Consider the following 24448-nt stretch of genomic DNA (forward strand, 5'->3'; position numbering starts at 1 on the left):
GTAAAATGACCTTCAGTCTTATAATGACCTCTTTGAAGAATACTGAAATTTCCCATATCAGAAGAGCGATCTAGGAGGCAAAGAATATAAAAACAAAAGTGGTCGGGAGCCACAAATGTCTCAAAGGTACAACTTACATTTCAAAAGTGTGTAGTCTTGGGGACTTCCCTGACGGTCCAGTGGTTAAGACTTTGCTTTCCAATGCAGGCGGTGTGGGTTCGGTCCCTGGGCAGGGAGCTAAGATCCCACATGCCTCGGAGCCAAAAAACCATAATATAAAAACAGAAGTAATATTGTAACAAATTCAATAAAGACTTTAAAAATGGTCCACATAAAAAATATTTTAAAAAAAGTGTGTAGTCTTTGGGGCTACTGAAACAAAAACTTGTGATTTAGAGTCAGAAGTCCTGTGTTTAAGACCTGGCTATGTTATATAGTAGCTGTGTGACTTCGGATAATCAACTACCCCTGATAGTTAATCAACTGTCCTTATCCTGTTACCTATCTCACAAACTTGTTGAAAAAATAAAATTGGATAATATGAAATCACAGTGTAAACTCTATAGCACTGTGCAAATACTATCATTATTATCTTTCAGTACCCACAGTGGCAGAGAGAATGACAATTGGCAACAGTAGCTTCCCCCACATTGTCATAAAGGACATTTCCCCTTTACTCCCAGAATCACATGGCAACTTTTAAAATACGCGACTTCCAGAAAGTCTCTGGTTCCAAATTTGGCATTATAAATTGTTTCTGTCACTGCATGGGAAAAAGGTAAGAATTAACCTTTCATAATAATACTAGAAAATACTTGGTAATAGGAAAACAAAATAGAGATTTGTTGAGATTTACATCTTACTGAACTCTTAGAAATGGATGAAAATATAAACACTGATTTTTTTCTTAAATTTCAGTTATCTACCTCATATTCTACCATGCCATCTTTGTGTTCTTTACCTGGACCTACTGGAAGTCTATTTTTACACTCCCACAACAGCCAAACCAGAAGGTAAGAATACTGGTTACTTCACAAAGGAAAGTAGAAATGTCAATAAGGCAAGAATAGGGCAAAAAGAGGAGCAAATAACCTTCCATTACAAAAGAGAGATTCAGGGTGATCTTTAAAAAGGACTTGTAGTGATAAATGTAAATTAAGAATAAGATAGTCTATTGAAGGAGTTTGTGAAATCACCAGCCATGGATATCTTTAAGACTAGGAAACCACTATCTGTATTGGTGATAGATTGAGAGAAACAAGAAAACACTTGGATTCTGAGGACTCATCTATTTCAATTCTATGAAACTATAATAATTTAGGACTCAGTGAGAATCTAGGAGACAACTAGAAAAAATTACAATAGTTAAATTGATCATTTTCAAATTGTGTTCCCTTGAATGAAAGTGTTTCATGCAATATTTGGGAGGGTGCATAAAAAATTCTAATCATATCAGGCATTTATAATATGTGACTACTGTGAAACAGATTAGTTTCCAAAGTACCAAAAAAAAAAAACAATGGAAGAAGTTTCAACAGCCTCCAAACATTAGGGAAAGTACTGGTTTTAATTTTCCCATTTATGGGATCAAAATTGTACACATACAAAATAAAATTAAACACAGAGAAAGACAAATATCATGTGATATCTCTCATATGTGGATTCTAATTTTAAAAAAGATGCAAATGAACTTATTTACAAAACAGAGAAAGACTCACAGATATTGGAAACAAACTTATGGTTACTGAAGGGAAGACATGGTGGAGAGGGATAAATCAGGAGCTTGGGATGAACATACACACACTACTACATATAAGATAACCAACAAGGACCTACTGTATAGCACAGGGAACTCTACTCAATATTCTGTGATAACCTATATGAGAAAAGAAAGAATGAATATATGTATATGTATAACTTTGCTGTACACCTGAATCACTTTGCTGTACACCTGAAACTAACACAACATTGTAAATCAATTATACTCAAATAAAATGTTTAAAAAACACAAAGGAAGGTAGTAATGCAAGAATTGAGGAACATGAGATATAGGTTATATAGAAAATGGCAGAAGTTCTTCCTTATGAGTAATTATTTGAAATATAAATGGATTAAACTATCCAATTAAAAGGCAGACATTGGCATAATGGATAAACATTATCATCTATCTTTATGCTGTCTACAAATGACTCATTTTAGAGCCAAAGACATAAATAGGTTGAAAGTGAAAGGATGGAAAAAGTTATTCCAAGCAAATAGTAATCAAAAGAGAGCAAGGGTAGGCATACTAATATCACACAAAGAGGTTTTAAGCCAAAAACAGTTACAAGACACAAAGAAGAAAAAGACCTACTGAATGATGTCAGAAAGATGGCAGAGTAGGAGATACCAGCCTCTATCCCCGCCCCCCCCACAAAAAACAACAGACAGCTATACAGAAATGAAAATATCCCTGGGGGGGCTCAAGTATCTAATTAAGAGCCTGCAACAACACAGTGGGGAAAAAATGGAGAATAACCACACAGAAAGGATTGCTGGGGAAATCAGCATGGCAGAGACATCTGAAGAGGGCTAAGAACAAAGAAACAGGGCAGAGGCTATCAGTATCAGCCCTGCGGCAGATGCCCATGCAGTCCCCACTGGTCTCCTCTGTGGAGGATCCTTGCAACTTTTGCTTCTGAGGATCTCAACAGCTCCCATGACAGCCATGAATTTCTGTAGCTTTAACAGCAGAGGACTCCATAGTGTTTGTTGGTGTGGACCCCAGCAGCCTGCTCTGTAGAGGATACTGTCAGCTTTTGCCACTGAAGTAACCAACAGCCAACATTGCCACAGACTCCCCAGGGAGTGAGACACTGCTGAGACTTCTCTACAAGAAGAAGCTGCTGTTGTGCTGCCTTAGTACCAGGGCTGCCACCCCCCCCAACACTGTGCTTGCCCTAGACACCAGACCTATGGCCACTCCATGTGTACCTACCACCTGACCCCAGCACCTGCCACCAGACTCCATGCATACCCATGCTCCAGAAACTGGCTCCATGGCCACTCCACATACACCAATAACTCAGACACCAGAGCCACTGACACTGCAGGGTATCCCATGGCCCAGACACTAGAGACACTATCACTCCATGAGCACATGCTCTGGACCCTGTATCCACAGCCAATCTGCAAGTGCCTGCACCACAGAAACCAGAGCACTGCTGCAGTGGGTGTACCTGCCCTCTAGAACCCAGGTCCATTAGCTGCTTCACAAGTGCTCAAACATGGGACACCCAAGCCACTACTGTAGCAGGCTCATCCATGCACCACGCATGCCTGCTATCCAGACCATAGCTCCATATCTACTCTGCAAGTGCATGCACCTTGCACACCATTACCAACACTGCAGTGAGGTTGCCTGTGCCCCAGGCACTAACACCACCACCTCCCTAGACCCCTGAGCCATTCCAGTGGCTTCATGCATGCCTCCATTCCAGACTCTCTCCATTGCTCCTCCATAGGCACCCATGCATCAAACATCGTAGACACAACCACAGTAAGTGTGTCCACAAACTGGACCCAGGGCCTCGAAGGATCCCCTCAGCCATGACTTCCACCATGCTAGAAAAAGGTATCAGGAGGACCCCAGAAGCTGTTACCACTGAAGACCTCAACAGCCCACACTTCTTCTGCAGACACCCACAGCCTTGGCCACCAACGTCTCCTTCAATCTTTGCTGACGCTGATGACAGCTGACAGAGCTGCACAGAGACTGCACCTTCCCTGGAGTAAGAACTGCTTCATCCTACCCAGCTGTCAGACTTGTACCCACCAATAGATGAAGGGCTTTCCCCACTGAAACCAGTCCATAAATTCTGGAAGAAGTGGTTGCTACATCAAATGTGAACACATCCATGCAATGATACATGCAAACACTCAAGGAAAACTAACACCACCAAAGGAGCACAATATCCTGGTAAGCAACTGCAAAGAGATCTATAAAAAAAATCAAAATAATTATTTTAAGGAACTTGGCAGTTTACAAGAGAACACAGATAGACAACGAAATCAGGAACAAAACAAGAAGTTAAACAAATAGAGATAAACCATTAAAAAAAGAACAAAAACAATTCTGGAGCTGAAAAATACAATGAATGAAAGGAAAAATAATATATAGAGTACCAACAACAGATTTGATGAAGCGGAAGAAAGAGCCTGAAAACTCAAGCATAGGTAATATGAAATTATCCAGTTAGAGGAACAAAAAGAAAAAAGAATGAAAGGGTGAAGACAGTTCATGGGACTTATGAGACACCATCAAGCATAAGAATATATGCATTATGGAGATAAAAGGAGAAGAGAGAAAGGGGCAGAAAGCTTATTTAAATAAATAATGGCTGAAAATTTCAGAAATTTGGGGAGAGATATGGATATCCAGGCACATGAAGCTCAAAAGTCCCCAGTTTCAACCAAAAGAGGACTTTACCAGGACATACTATAATCAAACTTTCAAAAGTCAAAGACAAGGAGTTTTGAAAGCAGAAAAAGAGAAAGAGTGGTCAATCACAAGGGAAACTGCATAAGGCCATCAGTGGATTTCTGAGAAGAAATCTTGCAGGCCAGGACAGAGTGGAATGATATATTAAAAATGCTTGTAGAAAAAACTACAAGCATTTTTACAAAGGTTGTCTTACCCAGCAAAGCCATCCTTCAGAAATGAAGGAGAATTAGTTTTCCACCAAACAAAACCTGAAGGAGTTCATCCCTAGGAGAAGTGCCTTACAAGAAATGTTGAAGATGAAATGACAAGATGACAATTAGTAATGTGAAAACCTATGAAAGTAAAACAAAAATGCACTGGTAATGGTTAATATATAGAACAATTCAAAATACTGTAATACTGTAATGGTGGTGTGTAAATCACTTTTAACTCTGGTATAAAGATTAAAAAACAAAGTATTAAAAATAACTATGAGTAAAATATTTTTAATGGATACACTATAAAGTGATGTAAATTGAGAAATCAAACGCATAAAATGTTGGGGAGGAAGTAATATGATAGTGTTTATGTATGCAGTGGAAGTTAACTTCTTAACAGCTTCAAATAGAATGTTATAAATATAAGATGTTTTATGTAAGCTCCATGGTAACCCCCCCAAAAATCTCTAGCAGATACACAAAAGATAAAGAAAAGGAAATAAAAGTACACTACTACAGGAAATCAAACCACAAAGGAAAACACTTAGGATGAATAAAGGAACTGCAAAACAGCCAGAAAACAATTAACAAACTAGTATAGTGCATCCTTACCTATCAATTATTACTTCTAATGTTAATTGGTTAAATTCTCCAATCAAAAGACATAGAGTAGCTGAATGGATAAAAAAAACAGCAAGACACAGTTACATGCCTATAAGAGACTCATTTAAGATTTAAGGATACATATGAGCTTAAAGTGAAGGGATGGAAAAAGATATTCCATGCAAATGGAAGCTAAAAGAGATCAAGGATATCTACAATATATCAGGCAAATAGACTTTAAGTCAACAACCATAAGTGGAGACAAAGTAGATCATTATATAATACTAAAAAGGTAAATTCATCAAGAGGATATGACAGTTGTAAATATATATGCATCTAACATTAAAGCATCTAAATATATCAAGCACATATTAACAACACTGAAGGGAGGAATAGAGAGAATAAAATAATAATAGAGGAGAGGAGCTTCAAGATGGCGGAAGAGTAAGATGTGGAGATCACCTTCCTCCTCACAAATACATCAAAAATATATCTACATGTGGAACAACTCCTACAGAACACCTACTGAACGCTGGCAGAAGAACTCAGACCTCCCAAAAGGCAAGAAACTCCCCATGTACTTGGGTAGGGCAAAAGAAAAAAAAAAGGAAAAGGGAATCGGGATGGGACCTGAACCAGTAGGAGGGAGCTGTGAAGGAGGAAAGGTTTCCAAACACTAGGAAACCGCTTTGCAGGCGGAGACTGCGGGTGGCGGATGGGGGGAGCTTTGGAGCCACGGAGGAGAGCGCAGCAACAGGGGTGCAGAGGGCAAAGCAGAGAGATTCCCGCACAGAGGATTGGTGCCGACCAGCACTCACCAACCCGAGAGGCTTGTCTGCTCACCCACCAGGGTGAGTGGGGGCTGGGAGCTGAGGCTCGGGCATTGCTCGGATCGCAGGAAGAGGACTGGGGTTGGCTGCGTGAACACAGCCTGAAGGGGGCTACTGTGCCACAGCTAGCCGGGAGGGAGTCTGGGAAAAAGTCTGGACCTGCCTAAGAGACAACAGACTTTTTCTTCCCTCTTTGTTTTGTGGTGCGTGAGGAGAGGGGATTAAGAACACTGCTTAAAGGAGCTCCAGAGATGGGCGCGAGCCACGGCTATCAGTGCGGACCCCAGAGATGGGCATGAGATGCTAAGGCTACTGCTGTAGCCACCAAGAAGCCTGTGTGCAAGCACGGGTCACTATCCACACCTCCCCTCCTGGGAGCCTGTGCAGCCCGCCACTGCCAGGGTCCCGGGATCCAGGGACAACTTCCCAGGGAGAAAACAGGGCACGCCTCAGGCTGATGGAACGTCACGCTGGCCTCTGCTGCCACAGGCTCACCCTGCATACTGTACCCCTCCCTCCCCCTGGCCAGAGTGAGCCAGAGCCCCTGAATCAGCGCTACTTTAACGCCGTCCTGTGTGAGCGAAGAACAGACGACCTCAGGCAACCTACATGCAGAGGCGGGGCCAAACCCAAAGCTGAACCCTGGGAGCTGTGTGAACAAAGAAGAGAAGGGGAAATTTCTCCAAGCAGCCTCAAGAGCAGTGAATTAAATCTCCACAATCAAGTTGATGTACCCTGCGTCTGTGGAATACCTGAATACACAACGAATCATCCCAAATTGAGGAGGTGGACTTTGGGAACAACGATATATATATATTTTCCCCTTTCTCTCTTTTTGTGAGTGTGTATGTGTATGCTTCTGTGTGTGATTTTCTCTGTATAGCTTTGCTTTTAACATTTGTCCTAGGGTTCTGTCGGTCTGTTTTCTTTTCGTTTATTTTTAGTATACATTTTAGCTCTTCTTATCATTGGTGGATTTGTTTTTTGGTTTGGTTGCTCTCTTCTTTCTTTTTTTTTATTACTTTTAAAAAATTTTAATAATTATTTTTTATTTTAATAACTTCATTTCATTTTATATTTTTCTCTATTTCTTTCTTTTTTTCTCTCTTTTATTCTGAGCCATGTGGATGACAGGTTCTTGGGGCTCTGGCCAGGAGTCAGGACTGTGCCTCTGAGGTGGGAGTGCCAAGTTCAGGACATTGATCCAGCAGAGACCTCCCAACTCCATGTAATATCAAATGGTGAAAATCTCCCACAGATCTCCATATCAATGCCAAGACCCAGCTGCACTCAATGACCAGCAAGCTACAGTTCTGGACACCCTATGCCAAACAACTAGAAAGACATGAACACAACACCACCCATCAGCTGAGAGGCCACCTAAAATCATAATAAGGTCACAGACACCACAAAACACACCACCAGATGTGAACCTGCTCACAGGAAAGACAAAATCCAGCCTCATCCATCAGAAGACAGGCACTACTCCCCTCCACCAGGAAGCCTACACAACCCACCAAACAAACTGTAGCCACTGGGGGCAGACACCAAAAACAATGGGAACTATGAACCAGCAACCTGCAAAAAGGAGACCCCCAAACACAGTAAGTTAAGCAAAATGATAAGACAGAGAAATACACAGTAGATGAAGGAGCAAGGTAAAATCCCACCAAACCTTCCAAATGAAGAGGAAATAGGCAATCTACCTGAAAATTCAGAATAAAGATAGTAAAGATGATCCAAAATCTTGGTAATAGAATGGAGAAAATACAAGAAACGTTCAACAAGGACATAGAAGAACTAAAGAGCAAACAACAATGATGAACAACACAATAAAAGAAATAAAAAAAATCTCTAGAAGGAATCAATAGCAGAATAACTAAGGCAGAAGACGGGATAAGTGATCTGGAAGATAAAATAGTGGAAATAACTACTGCAGAGCAAAATAAAGAAAAAAGAATGAAAAGAATTGAGGACGGTCTCAGAGACCTCTGGGACAACATTAACCACACCTACATTCAAATTATAGGGGTTGCAGAAGAAGAAGAGAAAAAGAAAGGGCCTGAGAAAATATTTGAAGAAATTATAGTTGAAAACTCCCCTAACATGGGAAAGGAAATAGTTAATCAAGTCCAGGAAGCACAAAGAGTCCCATACAGGATAAATCCAAGGAGCAACACGCCAAGGCACATATTAATCAAGCTATCAAAAATTAAATACAAAAATATTTCTTAAAAGCAGCAAGGGAAAAACAACAAATAACACACAAGGGAATCCCCATAAGGTTAACAGCTGATCCTTCAGCCGAAACTCTGCAAGCCAGAAGGGAGTAACAGGACATATTTAAAGTGTTGAAAGGGAAAAACCTACAACCAAGATGATTCTACCCAGCAAGGATCTCATTCAGATTTGATGGAGAAATTAAAACCTTTACAGACAAGCAAAAGCTAGGAGAATTCAGCACCACCAAACCAGCTTTACAACAAATGCTAAAGCAATTTCTCTAGGCGGGAAACACACGAGAATAAAAATACCTACAATAACAAACTCAGGACAATTAAGAAAATGATAATAGGAACATACATATCGATAATTACCTTAAATGTAAATGGATTAAATGCTCCCACCAAAAGACAAACACTGGCTGAATGGATACAAAAACAAGACCCGTATATGTGCTGTCTACAAGAGACCCACTTCAGACCTAGGGACACATGTGGACTGAAAGTGAGGAGATGGAAAAAGATATTCCATGCAAATGGAAATCAAAAGAAAGCTGGAGTGGTGTTTCTCATATCAGACAAAATAGACTTTAAAACAGACTATCACAGGAGACAAAGAAGGATACTACATAATGATCAAGGGATCGATCCAAGAAGCAGATATAAAAGTTGTAAATATTTATGCACCCAACATAGGAGCACCTCATACATAATAAGAATACTAACAGCAATAAAAGGGGAAATTGACAGTAACACAGTCATAGTAGGGGACTTTAACACCCCACTGTCACCAATGGACAGATCATCCAAAATGAAAATAAATAAGGAAACACAAGCTTTAAATGATACATTAAACAAGATGGACATATATATATATATATATATATATATATATATATATATATATATATATATATATATATATATATAGGACATTCCATCCAAATGCAACACAATACACTTTCTTCTCAAGTGCTCATGGAACGTTCTCCAGGATAGATCATATCTTGATTCACACATCAAGCCTTGGTATATTTAAGAAAATTGAAACCTTATCAAGTATGTTTTCTGACCACAACGTTTTGAGACTAGATATCAATTACAGGAAAAAGTCTGTAAAAAATACGAACACATGGAGGCTAAATAATACACTACTTAATAACCAAGAGATCACTGAAGAAGTCGAACAGGAAATCAAAAAACACCTAAAAACAAATGACAATGGAAACACGACAACCTAAAATCTATGGGATGCAGCAAAATCTGTTCTAAGAAGGAAGTTTATAGCAATACAATCCTACCTTAAGAAACAAGAAACATCTCAAATAAACAACCTAACCTTACACCTAAAGCAATTAGAGAAAGAAGAACAAAAAAACCCGAAAGTTAGCAGAAGAAAAGAAATCATAAAGGTCAGATGAGAAATAAATGAAAAAGATATGAAGGAAATGATAGCAAAAGTCAATAAAACTAAAAGCTGGTTCTTTGAGAATATAAACAAAAATTTTAAACCATTAATGAGACTCATAAAGAAAAAAAGGGAGAAGACTCAAATCACTTAAATTAGAAATGAAAAAGGAGAAGTAACAACTGACACTGCAGAAATACAAAGGATCATGAGAGATCACTACAAGCAACTCTATGCCAATAAATTGGACAACCTGGAAGAAATGGACAAATTCTTAAAAATGTACAAGCCTCTGAGACTGAACCAGGAAGAAATAGAAAATATGAACAGACCAATCACAAGCACTGAAATTGAAGCTGTGATGAAAAATTTCCAGCAAACAAAAGCCCAGGACCAGATAGCTTCACAGGCGAATTCTATCAAACATTTAGAGAAGAGCTAACACCTCTCTTTCTCAAACTCTTCCAAAATATAGCAAAGGGAGGAACACTCCCAAACTCATTCTACGAAGCCACCATCACCCGGATACCAAAACCAGACAAAGATGTCACAAAGAAGGAAAACTGCAGGCCAATATCACTGATGAACCTAGATGCAAAAATCCTCCACAAAATACTAGCGAACAGAATCCAACAACACATTAAAAGGATCATACACCATGATCAAGTGGGATTTATCCCAGGAATGCAAGGATTCTTCAATATTCACAAATCAATGTGATACACCATATTAACAAACTGGAGGAGAAAAACCATATGATCATCTCAGTAGATGCAGAGAAAGCTTTCAACAAAATTCAACTCCCATTTATGATAAAAACCCTCCAGAAAGTAGGCATACAGGGAACTTACCTTGGCATAATAAAGTCCAGATATGACAAACCCACAGCCAACATAGTCCTCAATGGTGAAAAACTGAAAAGCATTTCCACTAAGATCAGGAACAAGACAAGGTTGCCCACTCTCACCAATATTATGGAACATAGTATTGGAAGGTTTAGCCACAGCAAAAAGAAATAAAAGGAATCCAAATTGGAAAAGAAGAAGTAAAGCTGTCACTGTTTGCAGATGCCATGATACTATACATAGAGAATCCTAAAGATGCTACCAGAAAGCTACCAGAGCTAATCAATGAATTTGGTAAAGTAGCAGGATACAAAATTAATGCACAGAAATCTCTGGCATTCATATACACTAATGATGAAAAATCTGAAAGTGAAATTAAGAAAACACTCCCATTTACCATTGCAGCTAGAAGAATAAAATATCTAGGAATAAACCTACCTAAGCAGACAAAAGACCGTATGCAGAAAACTATAAGACACTGATGAAACAAATTAAAGATGATACAAATAGATGGAGAGATATACCATGTTCTTTGATTGGAAGAATCAACATTGTGAAAATGACTATACTGCCCAAAGCAATCTATAGATTCAATGCAATCCCTATCAAACTACGACTGGCATTTTTCACAGAACTAGAACAAACAATTTCACAATTTGTATGGAAACACAAAAGACCCCGAATAGCCAAAGCAATGTTGAGAAAGAAAAATGGAGCTGGAGGAATCAGACTCCATGTCTTCAGAGTATACTCCAAAGCTATAGTAATCAAGAAAGTATGGTACTGGCACAAAAACAGAAATACAGATCAATGGAACAGGATAGCATGCTCAGAGATAAACCCATGCACATATGGTCACCTTATCTTTGATAAAGGAGGCAAGAATATACAGTGGAGAAAAGGCAGCCTCTTCAATAAATGGTGCTGGGAAAACTGGAAATCTACATGTAAAAGAATGAAATCAGAACACTCCCTAACATCATACACAATAATAAGCTCAAAATGTATTAAAGACCTAAATATAAGGCCAGACACTCTCCAACTCTTAGAGGAAAGCATAGGCAGAACACTCTATGACATAAATCACAGCAAGATCCTTTTTGACCCACCTCCTAGAGAAATGGAAATAAAAACAAAAATAAACAAGTGGGACATAAGGAAACTTAAAAACTTCTGTGCAGCAAAGGAAACCATGAACTAGATGAAAAGACAACCCTCAGAATGGGAGAAAATATTTGCAAATGAAGCAACTGACAGAGGATTAATCTCCAAAATTTACAAGCACCTCATACAGCTCAATATCAAAAAAACAAACAACCTAATCCAAAAATGGGCAGAAGACCTAAATAGACATTTCTCCAAAGAAGATATGCCAACTGCCAACAAACACATGAAGGTATTCTCAACACCATTAATCATTAGAGAAATGCAAATCAAAACTACAATGAGATATCATCTCACACTGGTCAGAATGGCCATCATCAAAAAATCTATAGGCAGTAAATGCTGGAGAGGGTGTGGAGAAACGGGAACCCTCTTGCACTGTTGGTGGGAATGTAAATTGATACAGCCACTAAGGAGAAACATATAGAGTTTCCTTAAAAAACTAAAAATAGAACTACCATCCCACCCAGCAATCCCACTACTGGACATATACCCTGAGAAAACCATAATTCAAGAAGAGTCATGGAACACAATATTCATTGCAGCTCTCTTTACAATAGCCAGGACATGGAAGCAACCTAAGTGTCCATTGACAGATGAATGGATAAAGATGATGTAGCACATATATACAATGGAATATTACCCAGCCATAAAGAGAAACGAAATTGAGTTATTTGTAGTGAGATGGACTGACCTAGAGTGTGTTATACAGAGTGAAGTAAGTCAGAATGAGAAAAACACATACCACATGCTAACACATATGTATAGAATCTAAAAAACAAAAAAATGGTCGTGAAGAACCTAGGGGCAAGACGGGAATAAAGACGCAGACCTACTAGAGAATGGACTTGAGGACACGTGGAAGGGGAAGGGGAAGCTGGGACAAAGTGAGAGAGTGGCATAGACATATGTACACTACCAAATGTAAAATAGATAGCTGGTGGGAAGCAGCCGCATAGCACAGGGAGATCGGTTCAGTGCTTTGTGACCACCTAGAGGGGTGAGGTAGGGAGGGTGGGAGGGAGGGAGACGCAAGAGGGAAGAGGTATGGGTATATATGTATATGTATAGCTGATTCACTTTGTTATAAAGCAGAAACTAACACACCATTCTAAAGCAATTAAACTCCAATAAATGACAGGGTGAGAGAGAGTCATGGACATATACACACTAACAAACGTAAGGTAGATAGCTAGTGGGAAGCAGCTGCATGGCCCAGGGATATCGGCTCGGTGCTCTGTGACCGCCTGGAGGGGTGGGATAGGGAGGGTGGGAGGGAGGGAGACGCAAGAGGGAAGAGATATGGGAACATACGTATATGTATAACTGATTCACTTTGTTATAAAGCAGAAACTAACACACCATTGTAAAGCAATTATACCCCAATAAAGATGTTAAAAAAAAAAAGAAAGCTCAGAGATACTAGTGTGACTCCAGACTACACCTCAGGGGTTCCCTGGAACTTTGGTAAACACTCCTCCTTGAGGGGCCCACATACTAGCACAGAACTTCTGGAGATGTTTAAAAAAACTCCAATAAAGATGTTATAAAAATAAAAATATTAATTAAATTAAATAATAATAGAGAACTTCAATATCCCAATTTTATGAATGGATAGATCATCTAGACTGAAAAGTACTAATGAAAAAGGAAATATGAATAATTCAGTAGACCAAATGTACCCAACAGATATACCCAGAACATTCTACACAACAGCAGTAGAATACATATTCTTTTCAAGCACATATGGAACTTTCTCCAGGGTAGAGCATATGTTAGGCCAAAAGACAAGTCTTAAAATTTAAGAAAGTTGAATTATATCGATGATATTTTCTAATATAATTGTGTGAAAGTAGAAATCAATAACACAGGGAAACTGGAAAACTCACACATATGTGGAAATTAAACAACACCCTCCTGGACAACCTATGGGTCAAGAAGAAATCAAGAGAGAAATCAAAATCAAGAGAGAAATCAAAAAATATGTTGACAAAAATGAAAATGGCGTTACAATGTACCAAAACTTATGTGATGCAGCAAAAGCAGTTCTAAGAGGGAAGTTTATAACAATTAATGCCTACATTGAGAAAAAAGAAATATCTCAAATAAACAACCTAAGTTTTCATCTCAGAGAACTAGAAAAAGAAGAAACTAAGCCCTAAATTGATAGAAGGAAGGAAATCACAAATATCAGAGCAGAAAGAAATGAAATAAAAACTAGAAAAACAATAGAAAAGATCAGAGAAACAAAAATCTGGTTTTCTGCAAAGATAAAAAAATTGACAGACCTTTAGCTACACTTCCTAGAAGCAGAAAACAGAGAAGACTCAAATAAATAAACTTTAAAAAGAGATGTGAGTGATGCCACAGAAATACAAAGGATCATAAGAACAATTAATAAATGAACAATTAATAAACAATTAATATGAACAATTAATAAATCAGATAACCTAGAAGAAGTGGATATTCCTAGAAATATACAACCTTCCAAGACTGAAACATGAAGAAATAAAAAATCTGAACAAATCAATAACAAGTAAGGAGTTTGAATCAGTAATAAAAAAAAATCTCCAAACAAATAAAAGTCCAGGGCCAGATGGATTCACTTGTGAATTCTGTCAAACATTTAAAGAAAGATTTATAGCAAACCTTCTCACATTCTTTCAAAAAAATTTAGTATGCTTCAAAACATTTACAGAGACAGCATTACCATAATACCAACGTCAGACAAGGACACTTACAAGGAAAGAAATTAGGCCAGTATCCCCAAACAACATAGATATAAAATCCTTAACAAACATAGATATAAAATCCTTAACAAAATACTATCAAACCAAATTCAACAGCATAATAAAAGGATCATTCACCACAACCAAGTGGGATTTATACCTGGGATAAAAGGATGGTTTGACATACGTAAATCAATAAATGTGATACACCATATTTTTTAAATTAAAGATTTTAAAAATCATATAATCATATAATTATCTCAAGAGATACAGAAAAAAACGTGACAAATTCCAACATTCTTTCATGATAAAAATTCTCAACAAATTCAGTATAGAACAAATGTACCTCAACATAATAAAGACCATATATGACAAGCCTGTAGCAAATATCATACTCAATGGTGAAAATTTGAAAGATTTTCCTCCAATATCAGGAACAAGACAAGGATGCCCACTCTCACAACTTCCATTCAACATAGTACTGGAAGTCCTAGCTAGAGCAATTAGGCAAGAAAAGGAAATAAAAGGCATAAAAATCAGAAAGGAAGAAGTTAACTTTTCTATTCACAGATGATGTAATGTTATATATAGAAAATCCTAAAGACTCCACCAAAACCAATTTAGAATAAATGAATTCTGTAAAGTTGCAGGATTTAAAAAAATCAGTTGTGTTTTTATACCCTAAAAACAAGCTATCCAATAAAGAAATTAAGAAAGCAACCCCATTTACAATAGCATAAACAAATAAAATACTTAAGAATAAATTTAACCAAAGAGGTGAAAGATCTGTACAAGTAAAGCTATAAAACAATGATGAAAGAAATTGAAAAAACAAATAAATCCATATCATTCTTATGGATTGGAAGAATTAATACTGTTAAAATGTCCATACTATCCAAAGCCATCTATAGATTCAATGCAACCCCCATCAAGATTCCAATGGCATTTTTTACTGAAATAGAAAAAAGAATCCTAACGTTCATTTGTAACCACAGAGGATCCCAAATAGTTAAGGCAATCTTCAGCAAGAAAAAGAAAGCTGGAAGCATCACACTCCCCGATTTCAAATTATACTATAAAGTTATAGTAATCTAAACTGTACGATACTGGCATAAAAACAGACACATAGACCAATGGAACAGAATTAAGAGCCCAGAAATAAACTCATGTATATGGAGTCAACTAACTGTCAACAAAGTTGCCATGAATACACAATGAGAAAATGATAATATCTTTCAATAAACGTTGCTGGAAAAACTGCATATCCACATGCAAAAGAATAAAATTGGACCTTTATCTCAGACCATTCACAAAAATTAATTTAAAATGGATTAATGATTTAAATATAAGACTTGAAAACATACAAATCCTAGAAGGGAAAAGGGAAAAACTCCTGTACAGTGGTCTTGGCATGATTTTTTGGATTTGAGACCAAAGCACATACAAACAAAAGCAAAAACAAACAAGTGGGATTATATCAAGCTAAAATGTTTCTGCACATGAGGAAACAATCAGCACAATAATAAGGCAACCTATGGAATAGGAGAAAATATTTGATTACCATATATCTGAAAATGGGTTATTATCTAAAATATATATGGAACTCTTACAACTCAATAGCAAAAAGCCAAATATACTCATTTAAAAATGGGCAAAGGACCTGAATAGATATTTTTCAAAAGAAGACATACACATGGCTAGCAAGTATATTAAAAAGTGCTCAACCTGACTAATCATCAGGGAAATGCAAACCAAATCTACATGAGGTGTCACCTCACAGCTGTCAGATGGCTATCATGAAAAAGTCAAAACGTAACAAGTGTTGGTGAGGATGTGGAGAAAGTGAACCTTTGTACACTGTTTGTGGGAATGTAAATTGGTATAGCCATTATGGAAAACAGTACAGTGGTTCCTCAAAAATTAGTAATAGAACTACTGTATCATCCAGCAATCCCACTTCTGGGTATATATCCAAAGGAAACAAAATCTGTATCTCAAAGAGATACCTGCATTCCTATATTCATTGCAGCATTCACAGTCATAAATACATGGAGATAACCTATTTGTTTACAAACAGATGGATAAAGAAATTTGGTATATACATAGAATATTATTCAGCTCTTAAAAATAAAGAAATCCTGCCATTTGTAACACCATGACATACCTGGAGGACATTATGCTAAGTGAAATAAACCAGACACAGAAAGACAAATACTGCATGATCTGACTTATATATGGAATGTTTAAAAAAAGTCAGACTCATAGTAACAGAGCAGAATTGTGTAACAGTTATAAACATATATGTACCTAACAAGAGAGCTCCAAAATATAGGGGGAAAAATTGACAGAACTGAAGGAAAAAATATACAGCTCTACAATAATAATTGGAGATTTCAATACCCTATTTTCAGTAATGGATAGAACACCTAGACAGAATATCAATAAGGAAAGTCAGGATTTAACAACACAAAAAACCAATTAGATGTAACACACATGTATGGAACACTCCACCTCAAAATAGAAGAATACACATTCTTCTCATACGCACATGGAACATTCTCCAGTATAGATCATATGGTTGGTAACAAAAGAAGTCTTAATAAATTTAAAAGATTGAAACCACACAAAGAATCTTCTCTGATTTCAATGGAATGAAACTAGAAATCAATAACCAAAGGGAAATTATAAATTCATGAATGTGTGGAATTGAACAACACACTCTTAAACAATCAGTGAATTAAATAAGAATCCACAAAGGAAATTAGAAAATACTGTGAATGAATGAAATTGAAAAATAGCATTCCGAATATTATGGGATGCAAGAAAACAGTGCTCAGGGGAAATTTATAGCTATAAACACCTACAGTATAAAAAGGAGTAATATATTAATTCAGTATTCTTTACACCTTAAAGAAACAGAAAATCAAGAGCAATCTGACCCCAAAGATAGCAGAGGTAAATAATAAGGATTAGAGCAGAGGTAAACTAAATAGGGAATAGAAGACAATAGGGATGATTAAGAAAACAAAAATGGGGCTTTGAAAAGATCTACAAAATTGACAAACCTATAACTACACTTACCAACAGAGAGAGAGAGGGAGACAGAGAGGACACAAATTACTAATATCAGAAATGAAAGTAGGACATTACTATAGACCTTACAGAAACAGAAAGGATTACAAGAAAATACCATGAATAATTGTGTGCCAACAAATTAGATAACCAAGATGAAATGGGCAAATTCCTAGAAACACACTAACTAGTAAAACTGAATCAAGAAGAAATTTTAAAAATGGAATATACCTATAGTAAGTAAAAAGATTGTATTAATCAAAAACCTATCAAGAAATAAAAGCCCAGGACCAGAAAGTTTCACAAGTAAATTCTATCAAACATTTAAAGAAGAATTAGCACCAATCTTTCTCAAATTATTCCAAAAAAAACAGAAGAAGATGGAGAAACACTTTTTCTACTCAGTGCATGTAGGCAAGAAAAATAAATAGATAAAAGGCATCCAAATTGGACAGGAAGACATAAAATTATCTCTGTTCACAGATAACATGATCTTACTTATATCCAACCCTAAAGGTTCCACCAAAAATCCTGTTAGAACTAATAAATGATTTCAGCAAAATTGCAGGATGCAAAATTAACACATCAACAGACAGTAATCAGTTGCATCTCTATACACTAGCAATGAGCAATCAGAAAAATTAAGTAAACAGCTACCTTTACAAAGCATGAAAAAGAATGAAATACTTAGGAATAAACTTAACCAAGGAGGTGAAAATCTTGTGTACTGAAAACTAAAAAAAGTTGCTGAATGAAGTTAGATACAAATAAATGGAAAGACATCCCGTGTTCATTAATTGGAACAGTTAATATTGTTAGGGATATCATTACTACCCAAATTAGTCTACAGATTTAGTGCAATCTTTATCAAAATCCCAATGACACTTTTTTCATAAATAGAAAATTCCATCCTAAAATTCATATGGAATCTCAAGAGACTCCAAATAGCCAAAACAATCTTGAAAAAGAACAAAGTTGGAGGTCTCACATTTCCTCATTTCTAAACTTACTACAAAGCTACAGTAATCAAAACAGTGTGGTACAGACATAGAAACTAATTGAATAGAATAAAGAGGCCAAAATAAACCCTCACATATATGGTCAGATGATTTTTGAAAAGTGTACCAAGACCATTCAAAGGGAAAGGAGGGTCTTTTCAACGAATGGTGTTGGGAAAACTAGATACACACATGCAAAATATGAAGTTGGACCCTTACATTATACCATGTACAAAAATCAACTCAAATGGATTAAAGACCTAAACCTAAACCTATAGTTTTTAATACTAGAAAACACTTAGAAGAAAAACTAGGAATAAATTTCATGACATTGATTTGGCAATAATTTCTTGGATATGACACCAAAAACAGAGTAAACTAAAGTAAAAATAAATTGGATGACATTAATACATTTAAAGTTCTAGGCATCAAAACACAACAGACTGACTGAAAAGGCAACCTATGGAATGGGAGAAAATTTTTACAAATCATATATCTGATAAGGGGTTAATATCCAGAATATAAAAGAACTCTTACAACTATACAACAACAGAAAACAAACCAATCTGATTTCTAAATGGGCAAAGGACTTGAGTAGACATTTTTCCAAATGACCAACAAACACATGAGAAGATGCTCAACATCATTAATCATTGGGGAAATGCATATCAAGACCACAATGAAATACCACTTCACATCCATAAGGAGGGATACTATTTTTTTTAAAAAAGCAGAAAATGGCAAGTGTTGGCGAGAATGTGGAGAAACTGGAACACTCGTGAGATGTTGATGGGAGCATAAAATGGTGCAGCCACTATGGAAAATAGTATGGTATCTCCTCAAATAATTAAAAATAGAGTTACCAGGGCTTCCCTGGTGGCACAGTGGTTGAGAGTCCGCTTGCTGATGCAGGGGACACGGATTCGTGCCCCGGTCCGGGAAGATCCCACATGCTGCGGAGTGGCTAGGCCCATGAGCCATGGCCGCTGAGCCTGTGCATCCGGAGCCTGTGCTCTGCAATGGGAGAGACCACAACAGTGAGAGGCCCACGTACCGCAAAAAATAATAATAATAATAAATAAATAAAAATAGAGCTACCATATGATCCAGTAATTCCACTTCTTGTTATGTACCCAAACGAATTGAAAGCATGGTCTCAAGGCAGTATTTGTTCACAGCAGCATTATTCACAATAGCCAAAAGGTGGATGCAAGCCAAATGTCCACTGAAAGATGAATGGATAAACAAAATGTAATATATACAAACAATGGAATATTATTCAACCTTCAAAAGGAAGGATACTGACACATGCCACCACGTGGATGAACTTTGAGGACTTTATGATAAGTGAAATAAGCCAGTCACAAAAAGGCAAATACTGTATGATTCCACTTACATAAGGTACTTAGAGTAGTCAAATTAACAGAGACAGAAAGTAAAATGGTGTCTGCCTGGAGCTGGAGGGAAGAGGTATAGGGAGTTGTTTAATGAGTATAGAATTTCAGTTTGGAAAGATGAAAAAAGGGTTTAGGATGGATGGTGGTGATGGTTGCACAACAATGTGAATGTACTTAATGCCACTGAGCTATACACTTAAAAATAGTTTAAATGGCTGAACTATATGTTGTGTATATTTTATCACAATAAAAAAATGGATCAAACACCAAAATGTAAAACTTAAACCTCTTAAACTCTTAAAAGAAAACCTAGGGGTAAATCTTAATGACCCTGGATTTGGTAATGGATTATTAGATAAGACATTAAAAACAAGAAACAAAAGAAAAACATAAATTAGACTTTATCAAAATTTAAAACTTTTGTGCATCAAACAACACTATCAAAAAATTGAGAAGACCACTCAAAGAAGGGGGAAAATATTTGCAAATTATATATCTGATAAGTATCCAATGCAAATTATATATCTGATAAGTATCCACTTGATATCAAGTATTCAGAATACATAAAAGATTCTTGCAATTCAACAACAAAAAGACAAACAACCAAATTTAAAATGGGCAAATAATTTTATTTTGTATCTATATGAGATAATGGATGTTCACTAAACTTATTGTGGTAATCATTTCCTTATGTATATAATTCAAATCATTATGCTGTACACCTTAAAATTATACTGTGCTGTATGTCAATTATACTTCAATAAAACTGGAAGAAAAAATATTAGGTGAAAAAGTAGTATGGAAAATTAAAGGAATGATTGTATATACAAATGAAAGGAAAGACTACACCAAAATAGTACTGGCTCTTTATGAATAAGATTAGAAGGATTTTTTTCTTAATGTTTTTCTGTAATGTCTATATATTCTACAATGAGCTTGCATTACTTTTATAAAAATAAAACAATAACTCTTGTATACTGATACAATGAAAAATAAAATTTACATTTAGCCATGTGATCCATTTTGAGGTAATTTTTCTAAATTGGGGTATAGCTGTTTTACAATGTTGTGTTAGTTTCTACTGTACAGAAAAGTGCAGTTCCCTGTGCTATACAGCAGGTTCTCATTAGTTATCTATTTTACACACATTAGTGTATATATGTCGATCCCAATCTCCCAGTTCATCCCACCCACCCTTTCCCTGCTTGGTGTCCATACATTTGTTCTCTACATCTGTGTCTCTATTTCTGCCTTGCAAACCAGTTCATCTGTACTATGTTTCTAGATTCCACAGGTATATGTTAATATGTGATATTTGGTTTTCTCTTTCTGATTTACTTCACTCTGTATGACAGTCTCTAGATCCATCCACATCTCTACAAATGACCCAATTTTGTTCCTCTTTATGGCTGAGTAATATTCCATTGAATATATGTACCACTTCTTCTTTACCCATTTCTCTGTTGATGGGCATTTAGGTTGCTTCCATGACTGGCTATTGTTAATAGTGCTGCAATGAACACTGGGGTGCATGTGTCTTTTTGAATTATGGTTTTATCTGGGTTTAAGCCCAGGAGTGGGATTGCTGGGTCATATGGTAGCTCTATTTTTAGTTTTTTAAGGAACCTCCATACTGTTCCCATAGTGGCTGTATCAATTTACATTCCCACCAACAGTGTAAGAGGGTTCCCTTTTCTCCACACCCTCTCCAGCATTCAGTGTTTATAAATTTTCTGATGATGCCCATTCTAAATGGTGTGAGGTGATGCCTCATTGTAGTTTTGATATGCATTTCTCTAATAATTAGTGATGTTGAGAAACTTTTCATGTGCCTCTCGGCCATCTGTGTGTCTTCTTTGGATAAATGTCTATTTAGGTCTTCCACCCATTTTTGGATTGGGTTGTTTGTTTTTTTGCTATTCAGCTGCATGAGCTGTTTACATATTTTGGAGATTAATCCTTTGTCCATTGATTCATTTGAAATATTTTCTATCATTCTGAGGGTTGTCTTTTCATCTTCCTTGTGGTTTCCTTTGGTGTGCAAAAGCTTTTAAGTCTCATTAGGTCCCATTTTTTAATTTTTGTTTTTATTTCCATTACTCTAGGAGGTGGGTCAAAAAAGATCTTGCTGTGATTTATGTTAAAGAGTCTTCTGCCTTTGTTTTCCTCTAAGAGTTTTATAGTGTCCAGTCATACATTTAGGTCTTTCATCCATTTTGAGTTTATTTTTGTGTATGGTGTTAGGGTGTGTTCTAATTTCTTTCCTTTGTATGTAGCTGTCCAGTTTTCCCAGCACCACTTATTGAAGAGGCTGTCCTTTCTACATTGTATATTCTTACTTTCTTTATCAAAGATAAGGTGACCATAGGTGCGTGGGTTTATCTCTGGGCTTTCTATCCTGTTCCATTGATCTATATTTCTGTTTTTTTGCCAGTGCCATTCTGTCTTCATTACTGTAGCTTTGTAGTATAGTCTGAAGTCAGGGAGCCTGATTCCTCCAGCTCCATTTTTTTGTCTCAAGATTGCTTTGGTTATTTGGGGGCTTTTGTATCTCCATACAAATTTTCAGATTTTTTGTTCTATTTCTGTAGAAAATGACATTGGTAATTTGATAGGGATTACATTGAATCTGTAGATTGCTTTGGGTAGTTTAGCTATTTTTGCAATATAGATTCTTCCAATTCAAGAACATGGTATGTCTCTCCAACTGTTGGTATCATCTTTGATTTCTTTCATCAGTGTCTTATAGTTTTCTGCATACAGGTCTTTTACCTCCTTAGGCAGGTTTATTCTGAGGTATTTTATTCTTTTTGTTGCAATGGTGAATGAGATTGTTTCCTAAATTTCTCTTTCTCATCTTTTGTTGTTAGTATATAGGAATGCAGATTTCTGTGCATTAACTTTATATCCTGCAACTTTACCAAATTCATTGATTAGCTCTAGTAGTTTTCTGGTGGCATCTTTAGGATTTTCTATGTATAGTATCATATCATCGGCAAACAGTGATAGTTTTACTTCTTCTTTTCCAAATTGTATTCTTTTTATTTCTTTTTTGTCTCTGATTTCCATGGCTAGGACTTCCAAACCTATGTTAAATAATATTGGTGAGAGTGGACACCCTTGTCTTGTTCCTGATTTTAGAGGAAATGCTTTCAGTTTTTCACCATTGAGAATGGTGTTTGCTCTGGTCTGTTGTATACGGCTTTTATTATGTTGAGGTAGTTTCCCTCTATGCCAACTTTCTGGAGAGTTTTTATCATAAATGGGTGTTGAATTATGTCAAAAGCTTTTTCTGCATCTACTGAGATGATCATATGGTTTTTGTTCTTCAATTTGTTAATATGGTGTACCGCATTGACTGATTTGCATATATTAAAGAATGCATATATCCTTGCATCCCTGGGATAAATCCCACTTGATCATGGTGTGTGATCCTTTTGATGTGTTATTGGGTTCCGTTTGCTAGTCTTTTGTTGAGGATTTTTGCATCTATATTCATCAGGGATATTGGTCTGTAATTTTCTCTTTTTTGTAATATCTTTGTGTGGTTTTGGAATAAGGGTGATGGTGGACTCGTAGAATGAGTTTGGGAGTTTTCCATTCTCTGAAATTTTTTGGAAGAGTTTCAGAGGATGGGTGTTAGCTCTTCTCTAAATCTTTGACAGTATTTACCTGGGAAGCTGTGTGGTCTGGACTTCAGTTTGTTGGAAGACCTTTAATCACAGTTCCAATTTCATTACTTGTGATTGGTCTGTTCATATTTTCTATTTCTTCTTGGTTCAGTCTTGGAAGGTAATACCTTTCTAATAATTTGTCCATTTCTTCAAGGTTGTCCATTTCATTGGCATAGAGTTGCTTGTAGTAGTCTCTTATGACGTATTGCATTTCTGTGGTGTCCGTTGTAACTTCTCCTTTTTCATTTCTAATTTTTTTGATTTGAGTCCTCTCCCTCTTTTTCTTGATGCATCTGGTTAAAGGTTTATCAATTTTGTTTATCTTCTCAAACAACCAGCTTTTAGTTTTTATTAATCTTTGCTATTGTTTTGTTTCTATTTCATTTATTTCTGCTCTAATCTTTATGATTTCTTTCCTTCTACTAACATTGGGGTTTTTTTTTTTTTTTGCTCTTCTTACTCTAGTTCCTTTAGGTGTAAGGTTAGATTCTTTATTTGAGATTTTTCTTGTTTCTTGAGGTAAGATTGTCTTCCAATAAACTTTCCTCTGAGAACTGCTTTTGCTGCATCCCATAGGTTTAGGGTCATTGTGTTTTCATTGTCATTTGTCTCTAGGTATTTTTTGATTTCCTCTCTGCTTTCTTCAGTGATCTCTTGTTTATTTAGTAGCGTATTGTTGAGCCTCCATGTGTTTGTGTTTCTTACAGTTTCTTTCCTGTAATTGATTTCTAATTTCAAAGTGTTGTGGTCGCAGAAGATACTTGGTACAATTTCAATATTCTTAACTTTACCAAGGCTTGATTTGTGACCGAAGATATGATCTATC

The 24448-nt window shown here is 36.4% G+C and overlaps 1 protein-coding gene across 1 annotated transcript in view; it reads left to right on the forward strand.

Annotated features, from left to right (window-relative positions):
- ZDHHC15 (zinc finger DHHC-type palmitoyltransferase 15) overlaps positions 1–24448 on the forward strand; it is a 115637-nt gene that overhangs the window by 25836 nt on the left and 65353 nt on the right. The window contains exon 3 of the mRNA XM_060137053.1: positions 919–1013. Within this exon, the coding sequence (XP_059993036.1) occupies positions 919–1013 (95 nt within the window). The remainder of the gene's footprint in view (positions 1–918; positions 1014–24448) is intronic.

The sequence above is a fragment of the Lagenorhynchus albirostris genome, chromosome X (genome assembly GCF_949774975.1).
Source record: "Lagenorhynchus albirostris chromosome X, mLagAlb1.1, whole genome shotgun sequence".
Lineage (NCBI taxonomy): Eukaryota > Metazoa > Chordata > Mammalia > Artiodactyla > Delphinidae > Lagenorhynchus > Lagenorhynchus albirostris.